Here is a 14,541-nt window from a genome sequence, read left to right as displayed (position 1 = left end):
CATACTTTAAAATGTTCGTCTTACTCTGGACATGTTTGCCTGAAAAGGAATCTTTGAAATGTTGCATAGTTTTAGAATTGTACTCCTTTAAAAGTTCAGAGATTTAGAATGGAGGCGGATGGAAGGTTAGGGTTAGGCTATAGGGACCTCAAAAAAACACGTTCACCTAGAAACTCCATTCACAGTTCAAAAATTCCACCTTACTGTGGACATGCATGCTTGAGATTTTTTCTTTTGAAATCATTTGTAGTTTTGGAGATATTTAACTTTAAGCGCCCCATTCATTGTCGATGCGGCAATGGACATTTAAAGGCAGGCTTACAACTACATACTTACGCCTAGTAACCTCATTCATACTTTAAAATGTTCGTCTTACTCTGGACATGTTTGCCTGAAAAGGAATCTTTGAAATGTTGCATAGTTTTAGAATTGTACTCCTTTAAAAGTTCAGAGATTTAGAATGGAGGCGGATGGAAGGTTAGGGTTAGGCTATAGGGACCTCAAAAAAACACGTTCACCTAGAAACTCCATTCACAGTTCAAAAATTCCACCTTACTGTGGACATGCATGCTTGAGATTTTTTCTTTTGAAATCATGTGTAGTTTTGGAGATATTTAACTTTAAGCGCCCCATTCATTGTCGATGCGGCAATGGACATTTAAAGGCAGGCTTACAACTACATACTTACGCCTAGTAACCTCATTCATACTTTAAAATGTTCGTCTTACTCTGGACATGTTTGCCTGAAAAGGAATCTTTGAAATGTTGCATAGTTTTAGAATTGTACTCCTTTAAAAGTTCCACCAGGAAACCTGTAACTCTCAGCCAACAGCATAGCTAAACTGGTAGAGCGTCTGTCCGAAGAGACCGAATTGGCCAGATTCGGTTTCAGTTACTAAGGTGGTGACTGGATTTGAACCAGGACACTCCTACAAGTTATTCTACGGATATCAGTCAATTTATCCGTTGCCCCAAGTACATACTTACGCCTAGTAACCTCATTCATACTTTAAAATGTTCATCTTACTCTGGACATGTTTGCCTGAAAAGGAATCTTTGAAATGTTGCATAGTTTTAGAATTGTACTCCTTTAAAAGTTCCACCAGGAAACCTGGTTTCATTCATTGTCGATGCGGCAATGGACATTTAAAGGCAGGCTTACAACTACATACTTACGCCTAGTAACCTCATTCATACTTTAAAATGTTCATCTTACTCTGGACATGTTTGCCTGAAAAGGAATCTTTGAAATGTTGCATATTTTTAGAATTGTACTCCTTTAAAAGTTCAGAGTTTTTGAATGTTGGCGGATGGAAGGTTTTGGGACCTCAAAAAAACACTTTCACCTAGAAACTCCATTCACAGTTCAAAAATTCCCCCTTCTGTGGACATGCATCCTTGAGATGTTTTACTTTGAAATGATTTGTAGTTTTTGAAATATTTAACTTTAAGCGCCTAATGCATTGTCAATGGCAATGGATATTTAAAGGGAAAAGGGTACAAAGTTTTCAAGGCTAAGTTAACAGAATAAGTCAGAACCTCTGTGGTGCAGTGGTTTAGATACAGGACCTGCAACCAGAAGGTTACCGGTTCAAATCCAACCAGGACAGGTCTCCAACAAATACCTGACTCTTGCACCTTTATCTGATCTTTCACTGAACAGCGTGTAAGACACCATAGAAAGTATGTACCATGATGGAGCAGTGGTTAAGATTCAGGCCTTACACACTGAAGGTCCTGAGTTCAAATCTCGCAAGGACATCTTTCTAACTTTTACCTGGGGCTTTTACCTTTATATAATCTTTCAGACAAATTCCACGCAAGTCAACAGAACATGTAAGGACCTCTGTGGTGCAGTGGTTTAGATACAGGACTTGCAACCAGAAGATTCCTGGTTCAAATCCAACTGGCACACTTTTTTTTCTTTCCCAAGACTCAAGACCCAAAAGAGTCTTGAGTCGAACCAATTACTCCCGCGGAGACATCAAATTTCTCTTTTGGGCCATGAGTCCCAAGACTCAAGGCCCAAAAGAGAAATTTGATGTCTCCGCGGGAGTAATTGGTTCGACTCAAGACCCAAAAGAAGGTGAACTGACTGTAATGATTCAAAATGTCATATATAGAATAGAAACCCCATTCAAACTTTAAAATGTTCATCTTACTGTGGACATGTTTGCCTGAAAGGGAATCTTTGAAATGTTTAATAGTTTTAGAATTGTACTCCTTTAAAAGTTCAGAGATTTAGAATGGAGGTCGATGGACGAATTTGGGACCTCAAAAAAACACTTTCACCTAGAAACTCCATTCACAGTTCAAAAATTCCACCTTACTGTGGACATGCATGCTTGAGATTTTTTCTTTTGAAATCATTTGTAGTTTTGGAGATATTTAACTCCAAAACTACATGTAAATGTCCATCGATGCGGCAATGGACATTTAAAGGCAGGCTTACAACTACATACTTACGCCTAGTAACCTCATTCATACTTTAAAATGTTCGTCTTACTCTGGACATGTTTGCCTGAAAAGGAATCTTTGAAATGTTGCATAGTTTTAGAATTGTACTCCTTTAAAAGTTCAGAGATTTAGAATGGAGGCGGATGGAAGGTTAGGGTTAGGCTATAGGGACCTCAAAAAAACACGTTCACCTAGAAACTCCATTCACAGTTCAAAAATTCCACCTTACTGTGGACATGCATGCTTGAGATTTTTTCTTTTGAAATCATTTGTAGTTTTGGAGATATTTAACTTTAAGCGCCCCATTCATTGTCGATGCGGCAATGGACATTTAAAGGCAGGCTTACAACTACATACTTACGCCTAGTAACCTCATTCATACTTTAAAATGTTCGTCTTACTCTGGACATGTTTGCCTGAAAAGGAATCTTTGAAATGTTGCATAGTTTTAGAATTGTACTCCTTTAAAAGTTCAGAGATTTAGAATGGAGGCGGATGGAAGGTTAGGGTTAGGGTATAGGGACCTCAAAAAAACACGTTCACCTAGAAACTCCATTCAGAGTTCAAAAATTCCACCTTACTGTGGACATGCATGCTTGAGATTTTTTCTTTTGAAATCATTTGTAGTTTTGGAGATATTTAACTTTAAGCGCCCCATTCATTGTCGATGCGGCAATGGACATTTAAAGGCAGGCTTACAACTACATACTTACGCCTAGTAACCTCATTCATACTTTAAAATGTTCGTCTTACTCTGGACATGTTTGCCTGAAAAGGAATCTTTGAAATGTTGCATAGTTTTAGAATTGTACTCCTTTAAAAGTTCAGAGATTTAGAATGGAGGCGGATGGAAGGTTAGGGTTAGGCTATAGGGACCTAAAAAAAACACGTTCACCTAGAAACTCCATTCACAGTTCAAAAATTCCACCTTACTGTGGACATGCATGCTTGAGATTTTTTCTTTTGAAATCATTTGTAGTTTTGGAGATATTTAACTTTAAGCGCCCCATTCATTGTCGATGCGGCAATGGACATTTAAAGGCAGGCTTACAACTACATACTTACGCCTAGTAACCTCATTCATACTTTAAAATGTTCGTCTTACTCTGGACATGTTTGCCTGAAAAGGAATCTTTGAAATGTTGCATAGTTTTAGAATTGTACTCCTTTAAAAGTTCAGAGATTTAGAATGGAGGCGGATGGAAGGTTAGGGTTAGGGTATAGGGACCTCAAAAAAACACTTTCACCTAGAAACTCCATTCACAGTTCAAAAATTCCACCTTACTGTGGACATGCATGCTTGAGATTTTTTCTTTTGAAATCATTTGTAGTTTTGGAGATATTTACCTTTAAGCGCCCCATTCATTGTCGAAGCGGCAATGGACATTTAAAGGCAGGCTTACAACTACATACTTACGCCTAGTAACCTCATTCATACTTTAAAATGTTCGTCTTACTCTGGACATGTTTGCCTGAAAAGGAATCTTTGAAATGTTGCATAGTTTTAGAATTGTACTCCTTTAAAAGTTCAGAGATTTAGAATGGAGGCGGATGGAAGGTTAGGGTTAGGGTATAGGGACCTCAAAAAAACACGTTCACCTAGAAACTCCATTCAGAGTTCAAAAATTCCACCTTACTGTGGACATGCATGCTTGAGATTTTTTCTTTTGAAATCATTTGTAGTTTTGGAGATATTTAACTTTAAGCGCCCCATTCATTGTCGATGCGGCAATGGACATTTAAAGGCAGGCTTACAACTACATACTTACGCCTAGTAACCTCATTCATACTTTAAAATGTTCGTCTTACTCTGGACATGTTTGCCTGAAAAGGAATCTTTGAAATGTTGCATAGTTTTAGAATTGTACTCCTTTAAAAGTTCAGAGATTTAGAATGGAGGCGGATGGAAGGTTAGGGTTAGGGTATAGGGACCTCAAAAAAACACTTTCACCTAGAAACTCCATTCACAGTTCAAAAATTCCACCTTACTGTGGACATGCATGCTTGAGATTTTTTCTTTTGAAATCATTTGTAGTTTTTGAGATATTTAACTTTAAGCGCCCCATTCATTGTCGATGCGGCAATGGACATTTAAAGGCAGGCTTACAACTACATACTTACGCCTAGTAACCTCATTCATACTTTAAAATGTTCATCTTACTCTGGACATGTTTGCCTGAAAAGGAATCTTTGAAATGTTGCATAGTTTTAGAATTGTACTCTAAAAGTTCAGAGATTTAGAATGGAGAGGGATGGAAGGTTAGGGTTAGGGTATAGGGACCTCAAAAAAACACTTTCACCTAGAAACTCCATTCACAGTTCAAAAATTCCACCTTACTGTGGACATGCATGCTTGAGATTTTTTCTTTTGAAATCATTTGTAGTTTTTGAGATATTTAACTTTAAGCGCCCCATTCATTGTCGATGCGGCAATGGACATTTAAAGGCAGGCTTACAACTACATACTTACGCCTAGTAACCTCATTCATACTTTAAAATGTTCGTCTTACTCTGGACATGTTTGCCTGAAAAGGAATCTTTGAAATGTTGCATAGTTTTAGAATTGTACTCCTTTAAAAGTTCAGAGATTTAGAATGGAGGCGGATGGAAGGTTAGGGTTAGGGTATAGGGACCTCAAAAAAACACTTGCACCTAGAAACTCCATTCACAGTTCAAAAATTCCACCTTACTGTGGACATGCATGCTTGAGATTTTTTCTTTTGAAATCATTTGTAGTTTTGGAGATATTTAACTTTAAGCGCCCCATTCATTGTCGAAGCGGCAATGGACATTTAAAGGCAGGCTTACAACTACATACTTACGCCTAGTAACCTCATTCATACTTTAAAATGTTCGTCTTACTCTGGACATGTTTGCCTGAAAAGGAATCTTTGAAATGTTGCATAGTTTTAGAATTGTACTCCTTTAAAAGTTCAGAGATTTAGAATGGAGGCGGATGGAAGGTTAGGGTTAGGGTATAGGGACCTCAAAAAAACACTTTCACCTAGAAACTCCATTCACAGTTCAAAAATTCCACCTTACTGTGGACATGCATGCTTGAGATTTTTTCTTTTGAAATCATTTGTAGTTTTTGAGATATTTAACTTTAAGCGCCCCATTCATTGTCGATGCGGCAATGGACATTTAAAGGCAGGCTTACAACTACATACTTACGCCTAGTAACCTCATTCATACTTTAAAATGTTCATCTTACTCTGGACATGTTTGCCTGAAAAGGAATCTTTGAAATACTTTTTTGGGTGACTTTTTTTTTGGTCCCTAACATTCATCGAGCTCTGGACTTAGAATTTTCTTTTCCGTTTCGGTAGTGACACTACCGAAACGGAAAAAAATTTACTGGTGGAATTTTTGAACTGTGAATGGAGTTTCTAGGTGAAAGTGTTTTTTTGAGGTCCCTATACCCTAACCCTAACCTTCCATCCGCCTCCATTCTAAATCTCTGAACTTTTAAAGGAGTACAATTCTAAAACTATGCAACATTTCAAAGATTCCTTTTCAGGCAAACATGTCCAGAGTAAGATGAACATTTTAAATATCTCCTACCATTTGAATTTTAGAGAATACCTTAGACCTTTAGAAGATCTACAGCAACTCATAATGTAATAACGGCTCATAATGTAATAAACGAAATGTAATAAAAGCTCATAATGTAATAATCAGCCCATAATGTAATAATGTGTTACATTAAGAACCTTGCGTAGCCACTCATAATGTAATAACACTGCATAATGTAACCAGAAAAAGTGCTCCTCGGAGCACAGGTCTCCGCCAGGTCAGGTAGGTTATTGTGGCCTCCTGGTGGCGCTATAATAGGCCAATGTGAAAAGGGTGCTATTTCTTCTTAGGCCTTTCAATCGGACACTGCATTCATGATTTGAGGCATTTTGTTCCAAAAATGTGTTTTACTAAATTAGACCTGCTGGTGGCGCTATAACAGGCCAGTGTGAAAAGGGTGCCATTTCTTCCTCGGCCTAGTGGGAAGGTGTGCGCAAAATTTCACGGCAATCGCACGCTGCGTTGATGATTTGAGGCATTTTGTTCAAAACGAACCAATCCTGCAAACTTTGGAAGCCAATCTTAGCCAATCAGGATAGAATATAAAAAATCGGAGAGACCCATGTTGATCACATGACTATATAGATACTGTGTACGTTTCAGGCAATTTAGAGTTGATTGGTAGTACTTTGTAGTGACACTTTCTTTGGTCCCTAACATTCATCGAGCTCTGGACTTAGTAAATTTTCTTTTTTCACCATTGGGTCACTATCGAAACGAAAGTTTGGCACTACCGAAACGAAAGTTAAATCCGAAAAAATCACTAAGTGTGGAGGCCAAAATCGTCCCCCAAAAAACCTGTTAGGAGTACGTTTCAGGCAATTTAGAGTTGATTGGTAATTTTCGTTTCGGTAAAATTTATTTTACCGAAACGAAAGTTAAATCCGACATTTTTTCACCATTGGGTCACTACCGAAACGAAAGTTTGGCACTACCGAAACGAAAGTTAAATCCGAAAAAATCACTAAGTGTGGAGCCCAAAATCGTCCCCCCCCCAAAAAAAAGAGTGACTGACTTGTGAGCCGAAAGTTGCAGGTTCAAGGCCTATTTACAGCAGTATGTCAGGATGTCCCTGAGCAAGACAATTAAAACTGCTCCTTTGAAGGCAGACATCAGCTGGATAAAGCTGAGTGAAATGGTTGTGTTTTTTCACCCTAACTGCACAGGACAGCAGTTTTACGTCTGCCTACATGTATGTTATTTTCAGTGATGGAGACAAACCGCACAGACATTCCCTGTACTTTAGTGCATTTTGTAAACTTATGACTGAGTATAGTATAGTCTGACAAAAACATCACAGCCTTTCGGCCATCCGGCCTGGCGGATCGAGACAATCAATACTCACCATGGAGAGACCAGACGACAAAATGTACTTTTAAGATTTTTTTCTGTCCATGAAAGATAGAACATCAGCGAAACAACCCACAAAGAACAGATGAGGAGATTCCATCTCCTTAAAAATAGACCAAAATATAATGAAAGAGGACAGTCCCTTCTTCTAGCAATAGGTTGAAAAGGGCAAAGGAGGCAAGTTTCCAGGGTGATTACCGCTCCTCACCCTCACAATTTCACTCCGAAAATCAGGGTTTTCTCTCCCTGCCTTTTCAAATCAACTTTTTTCTTTTTCCACAAACGATGTGTACAACAGCCCACTGAAGGAAATGAGAATGAACAGAGTACATAAGCAAGGGATAAAATTAACTTTGTACAAAAATAGATCTTTTCCGAAGTTTTTTTTTGTCTTCTTTTTTTTCTCAGACAATTTACTGCCTATGCAACAAAGAAAGCAGTGATTGTGTCACAAGCTTAGCTTTTCCTGATTACATTTTAAACATACAATATAGCCAAGCAACAAATACATTTTGGAGGGCTTAAAGTCTATTAACCTTTACTCTTTTCTTCTTTTTTTGTTTGTTTTTGTTTTGTGTTTTATGTTTGCTACTTTTTTTTAGGTCCCATAAATTGCTCAGAGCTGGTTCTTTTCAGTTTAGAGATGCTGTGATTCTGCTGGTTGATTGAGTTTAGCTCCTTAGAAAGTCAAAATGCCAAAACAAAAAAAACTAAAGTAAACCAAAAATTTCCCTCATGACATTTCTTTGTAAAACACTGGAGTTGGATAAAACAATTTTGTCCCACCGGTTTGTTTAGAACAGTTTGGTCTGAAAGAGATATATAAAGCATTCATGTATTAATTCTATCTAGCTAATCTGGATCATTTTCATTAGTCAAAGAATACCATTCTCTGCCCATGTCCTGCATTAGAGATTTGCATTTGCTTACGGCTTAATTTTTTTTCCGTTTCGGTAGTGACACTACCGAAACAAGAAAAAAAAATGTTCCCCCAAAAACCTGTTAGGAGTAAGTTTCAGGCAATTTAAAGTTGATTGGTAGTGACTTTTTTTTTGGTCCCTAACATTCATCGAGCTCTGGACTTAGTAATTTCTTTTCCGTTTTGGTAGTGACACTACCGAAACGAAAAAAAAATTGTTCCCCCAAAAACCTGTTAGGAGTACGTTTCAGGCAATTTAAAGTTGATTGGTAGTGACTTTTTTTTTGGTCCCTAACATTCATCGAGCTCTGGACTTAGTAATTTTTTTTCCGTTTCGGTAGTGACACAATGGTGTCACTACCGAAACGAAAAAAAAATTGTTCCCCCAAAAACCTGTTAGGAGTACGTTTCAGGCAATTTAAAGTTGATTGGTAGTGACTTTTTTTTTGGTCCCTAACATTCATCGAGCTCTGGACTTAGTAATTTTTTTTCCGTTTCGGTAGTGACACAATGGTGTCACTACCGAAACGGAAAAAAAATTGTTCCCACTAAAACCTGTTAGGAGTACGTTTCAGGCAATTTAAAGTTGATTGGTAGTGACTTTTTTTTTGGTCCCTAACATTCATCGAGCTCTGGACGAAAAAAAAATTGTTCCCCTTATATTTATCTTAAAGGGAAGTTGAAATATTAAGATTGGTTTTGTGGATTTTTGTCTCCGCCAGGCCGAAGGCATGGCGAGAGAGTATGTTTTACCCTCCGTCCGTCCGTCTGTGTGTGTGTCCGTGTGTCCGTGTGTGTGTCCGTCCTGTCTGTGTGTTACCAGCTAATCTCCGGCACCGTTGGCCCGTTCGCTCCGAAACTGTGCACACACACTCCCTCGATGCCAATTCAGAACCTCTGCCCCAATTTTTTCACATGGGCCTGTTATAGCGCCACCAGGAGGCCGATTTGTTCAAAACCCATTTTTTTACATTAGTCCTACAGATTTTATCCAAACGTCATGCAAATCGGTACACAGTATCTCTATAGTCATGTGATCAACACGGATCTGTCCGATTTCCCTTATTCCATCCTCATTACCTATGGTTGGCTTCCAAAGTTTGCAGGATTGGTCCGTTTTGAACAAAAAGCCTCAAACTATGCACGCAGCTTGCGATTTCCGTGAAATTTCACACGCACATTCCCACTAGGCCGAGGAAGAAATGCCACCCTTTTCACATTGGCCTGTTATAGCGCCACCAGCAGGTCTAATTTAGCAAAACACATTTTTGGAACAAAATGCCTCAAATCATGAATGCAGTGTCTGATTGCCGTGAAAGACCTAAGAATAAATGGCACCCTTTTCACATTGGCCTATTATAGCGCCACCAGGAGGCCACAATAACGTACCTGACCTGGCCTCCGAGGAGCACTTTTTCTAGTCTTTAAATTAAAAAACATTATATAAAAAAAGCTGTCCCATGTTTTCATGTCACTACCGAAACACAACAAGTTTTAGTCCATAGGTGGAGCCTGGTTTTAGCCACACTCCCAAACTTTTCACCAAGAAATGACATAGACTTCCTGTTCATCATGGCCACCTGGTGAGTAGCTAGTTTACTTCAGTCAGAAGTAAATGTCTTCCAAAGTCTGAAAATCAGTGTGTATTTTTAAGGATTGTCACTACCGAACACATAATTTCTGCAATTATAAACTCCTTTTGGGTTTTACTTCAAATGTGATGTTTTTTATCCATGTACAACTGCTCTTTGCAAGCCACGTCTTGCCTAGCATTGTTGAGTTAAGCTAAAAACTAACTAAAATTGTCACTACCAAAACAGTAACTACCGAAACATTATGCTCAAGTTTCGGTAGTGACATCATTGTTTCGGTAGTGACAAAATTGGATGTTCATGCTTTTGAGACATTATTAAAGTAAGTTTTTCAAACATGTACATAATTGTAACATGTACATTCTATTTCATCATGTGGTTTTGCAGGGAGAGATAAAACACCTAAATGCCAAAACAAAATGTAAAAAGTGGGGCAGAGGGAGACAGGCAAAGGAGATGGAGAAGTTTTGTTGGGCTTCCACACGACGTAGCACCGAAGGTGATCAGACAGTAGTTATTAACTTGAAGAGCTTGAGCAAAGTTGCAGAAGACCTACGCTGTGACACACAGGCTAACGTCTCATAAATAGGAAGTCACTGCAACCATAAGTGCATCAAGGACTGGAGTCACATGGTGGTACCTGTGGCTCATGAAGACAGAGTACTATGAAAAAGGAATGCATGAGCAGTCTCATGTGTGTGTCTGTGCACACGACATATGGTACACTCACAATGTCTTATCGCCTTCCATGAAACATTGATTGATTGATTGATGTACTTTATTTAGTAAGACATGAGAACAGTACATGGCAGTACATAACAGTACATGGAAGTACAAATTCGCAATACAAGGTCTACTAAACTGGATAGCTCAGTTAAGCACGTAGCTTGTTTAAGATGAGATCCCCATGCACACAAATCATGTTGACATATAAGAGACAGACAGATATACACACTACTATACAGAATGTCATACAATCAGTTTACAGGTTACTGGTATGAAGTATGAAGGGTGAAAAATATGTACAAAAAAGAAAGAGAGGGGGGGGGGGTAGGTTAGGTTAGGACATGGGGTAGGTTAGGACTTGGACAGGGGCCATTTTTGAATTGCAGCCTCCTGAAGGTGTATCTTTAGGGCATTTTTGAAAGTAAGTAGGGTTTTACACTCCTTTATTTGTGTTCAACTCCGATATTGGCTTTTTTACCGATAACCAATATACCGATATTGTCCAACTCTTAATTACCGATACCGATATCAACCGATACCGATATATGCGGGGATTATTGTGATTAGGGTAAGCTCAAATTTCATATCACACACACCATATACAGTAAGAACTCCTGTAACTTATTTATAAAGCAAAAAATAAAAAATAAAAAAATGTTTTTTCAAAAAACGATACCGATATTTTCCCGATATCAATTTTTATGCTAATATCGGGAGGCCGATAATATCGGACATCCCTATCAACCAATGATTTAGTTCCTGAAGGACAACAATCCAAACACCCAAAAACGTCTTCATCAGTGATGGGCCGACCGTTCAATATCAAGGAAAGAACCTTCCAGATGGGATTCACTGCTGTAAATTGGAGTTACATGTAGGTACCTGGAAGCTGGTTACAGAAAAGGGCCTGCTTATGGAGTTGGAGCCACCATGAAGCTAACTGCAGAATCACAAGTAGCTAGGGGTACGAGTCCGACAAGCCCACAGCTAAAGCCCTTTATAACACACTCCTACAGATGTGCCACTTCAAAACTTCACATGTCCTGCCATCGCCAAGACAGTACATTTTCAGGGGATTCCCAGGGCAATAAGAGGGACAAAGAAGGGCATTTAAAATGCTGAATTATTTTGATGATCACTGCTTTTATGATGCTAATTAATTTGAGCAACTGGTCAAATCACCTTTCGCCTCATAATGAGTCTGACACCTTGTTCAACACACATTCTTTTGTTCTCATGTATATGGATGTCTGTTGAAGGGAAAAACGGGGGTGTGTAGTGACAACTTCTTTTCAGGGGCAAAACAGTGCATTTTAAGGGCAGAAAAGGGAGGAAAAAAATGCGTTTTCAGGGCACTATCAGGGAAAGAACAGTAACGTGTGAAGTTTTGAAGTGGCACATCTGTACCTCTTAAAGTCAAGCTCATCTACGTGGAAGAGGAACAGATATGCAGAATAAGCGCAATCCTTCCAAAAGAGCTGCCCACTAACAAAGGTACACTGAGCATTCATCAACTTATTTGTACTATCCACAATCCATCCACGCTTCTTTTACAGCTGCGAATGGAGGACAATATATGGTACTGTGCACCATGGACACAGTCATCATCTTAATCCATCCACCTGAGAAAGTCACTCAGAGGCATGTCAAAAGAAGCCCAGCAGTGTCTAAAGCATTGTTCGAAAAGCCAAATCTGTGAAAATATTGATGCATGCTCAAGTGACTTGTAAATGTTTTAGTCAAGTGTTTCAGTTACAAAATATTTAATTTCAATATTAATTGCAAATATTGTTTGTCCTTCCAAATACATTTATATGAAAGATGAGACCTATTGTTATCAAACATGTCAAACATATGCAGTCATAACATTGTTATGAGTGAATATTTAGCTAAAAGAGTTAAGTGACTATGGCACCGCCTTGTAAACAAAATACTATGGTCACTACCGTAACAATACAGTCACTACCGAAACACCAGTTATTTTGTCTAAAATCAAAGATAGTGAGTTATCAACCAATATTTTATGATAATGATTGGTTAGGTGTATGTGTTATGTCAACAATGAATGTTTAGCAAAAAGAGTTAAGTGACTATGGCACAGCCTTGTAAACAAAATACTATGGTCACTACCGTAACAATACAGTCACTACCGAAATAGTGCAGTCACAACCGAAACACCAGTTATTTTGTCAAAAATCAAAGATAGTGAGTTATCAACCAATATTTTATGATAATGATTGGTTAGTTGTATGTGTAATTTCAACTATCATTAATTCTGAAATCAATATAATCAACTTTATACATTTTACAAAGAAATATAGCATTTAATTTTGATAAATCTTAAGAATTCAATATTAAAAAATCTGTTAAAATATTCATTTTAATCTATTTAATTGTTGAAACCACCTACATTAACTTTTAGAAATAGTCTGTACAGGGGAGGATGAACAAATAAATGAATACATTCATATAAGTATCTTTATTCTAAGGTAAGTCTACATGTTTCGGTAGTGACACATTTTGGGAGAGGAAAGATATTCCAAAATATTATGAAAATACAATATGATAATTGGCTGTACTTTTACTAAATATGTGTCCCTTAGATCTGGTGCAACGTGAATATGGTCAAAGTCTTTCCAAAATAGAATAAAAATTTCACACAATTTCCAACTCTGAATTTGAACCAATTCGATAGAATGGCTCATATCTGCTATTTTTAAAAAAAGTGCACACTTGACAGGACCTGAACACATGTATGCTGAACCTGTGAAGCAGCATATATATTGGCCTGCAGGGCATAACGTTTGGGGCACTGTCTAGTGCCTAGAGATATGCCTCTATCATCATGGAGATTGTCATAGTTTTCAGTCTAACGAAATGAACACTGCTCATGAGTTCATGACAAAACTCGAAAAAGTGCTCCTCGGAGCACAGGTCTCCGCCAGGTCAGGTACGTTATTGTGGCCTCCTGGTGGCGCTATAATAGGCCAAAAAAGGGCCATGTGAAAAGGGTGCCATTTATTCTTAGGCCTTTCACTGCAATCAGACACTGCATTCATGATTTGAGGCATTTTGTTCCAAAAATGTGTTTTGCTAAATTAGACCTGCTGGTCTAATGTACACAAATGGGCCTCCTGGTGGCGCTATAACAAGCCCATGTGAAACATTTGGGGTAGAGGTTCTGATTTGGCATCCAGGGAGTGTGTGTGCACAGTTTCGCAGCGACCGGGCCAACGGTGCCGGAGATTAGCTGCTAACACACGGACAGGACACACAGACACGCGGACGGACAGGGGGTAAAAGGTACTCTCTCGCCATGCCTTTCGGCCTGGCGGAGACAACAATGACCACACTCACCTGATAAGAAGAGGTCCGACTCGCACCAGTAGCACTCGTGTCCGTCACAGCTGACACAGTTGTCGTCACACGGGACGCAGGTCATGTCGTCCTCCACGCTGTACGTCTTAGCCGGGCAGTGCTTGTAGCAGCCGTCCTGAAAGCTAACAAACAGCAACAAAGGGGAGGACACTCATTCATACAGTACTTAATCGTATTGGTGCAATGTGCCGATAACAGCCGATCTACAAGCTCGCAGCGAGTCGAGATCGGCTATTTTTTCGACGAAGTAAAAATTAAAGGGACATTAAACCCTAGTCCCTTTTTTTGTAGTTTTTTTTTTCCCTGTACAGGTTAAAAACTACAGAAGTGTAAAAACACGGCAGGCTGACCTGTTTTGACAGCAAATTTTGATTTGGTTTTAGTCATAGTCTTTTGAATAAAATTCCATTTAGTTTGAGTCATATTTTAGCCATCTGAAATGTTTTTTTTTAGTCTAGTTTTAGTTGACTAAATATCATCAGCCGATCTACAAGCTCACAACGCGTCGCAGCGCGACGCGTTGTGAGCTTGTAGATCTGCTAT

At 38.7% G+C, this 14,541-nt stretch overlaps 1 protein-coding gene across 1 annotated transcript in view; it reads right to left on the bottom strand.

Annotated features, from left to right (window-relative positions):
- Window positions 1-14,541, bottom strand: part of pcsk5a (proprotein convertase subtilisin/kexin type 5a) — a gene marked incomplete at both ends in the record, with an annotated part of 129,091 nt that overhangs the window by 51,372 nt on the left and 63,178 nt on the right. Inside the window, one exon of the mRNA XM_084047067.1 lies at window positions 13,978-14,120. Coding sequence (XP_083903193.1) covers window positions 13,978-14,120 — 143 coding nt within the window. The remainder of the gene's footprint in view (window positions 1-13,977; window positions 14,121-14,541) is intronic.

This window comes from Gymnoscopelus microlampas (assembly GCF_963454915.1).
Source record: "Gymnoscopelus microlampas genome assembly, chromosome: 21".
Classification (NCBI taxonomy): domain Eukaryota; kingdom Metazoa; phylum Chordata; class Actinopteri; order Myctophiformes; family Myctophidae; genus Gymnoscopelus; species Gymnoscopelus microlampas.
This window is presented reverse-complemented; position numbering and strand designations above follow the sequence as displayed.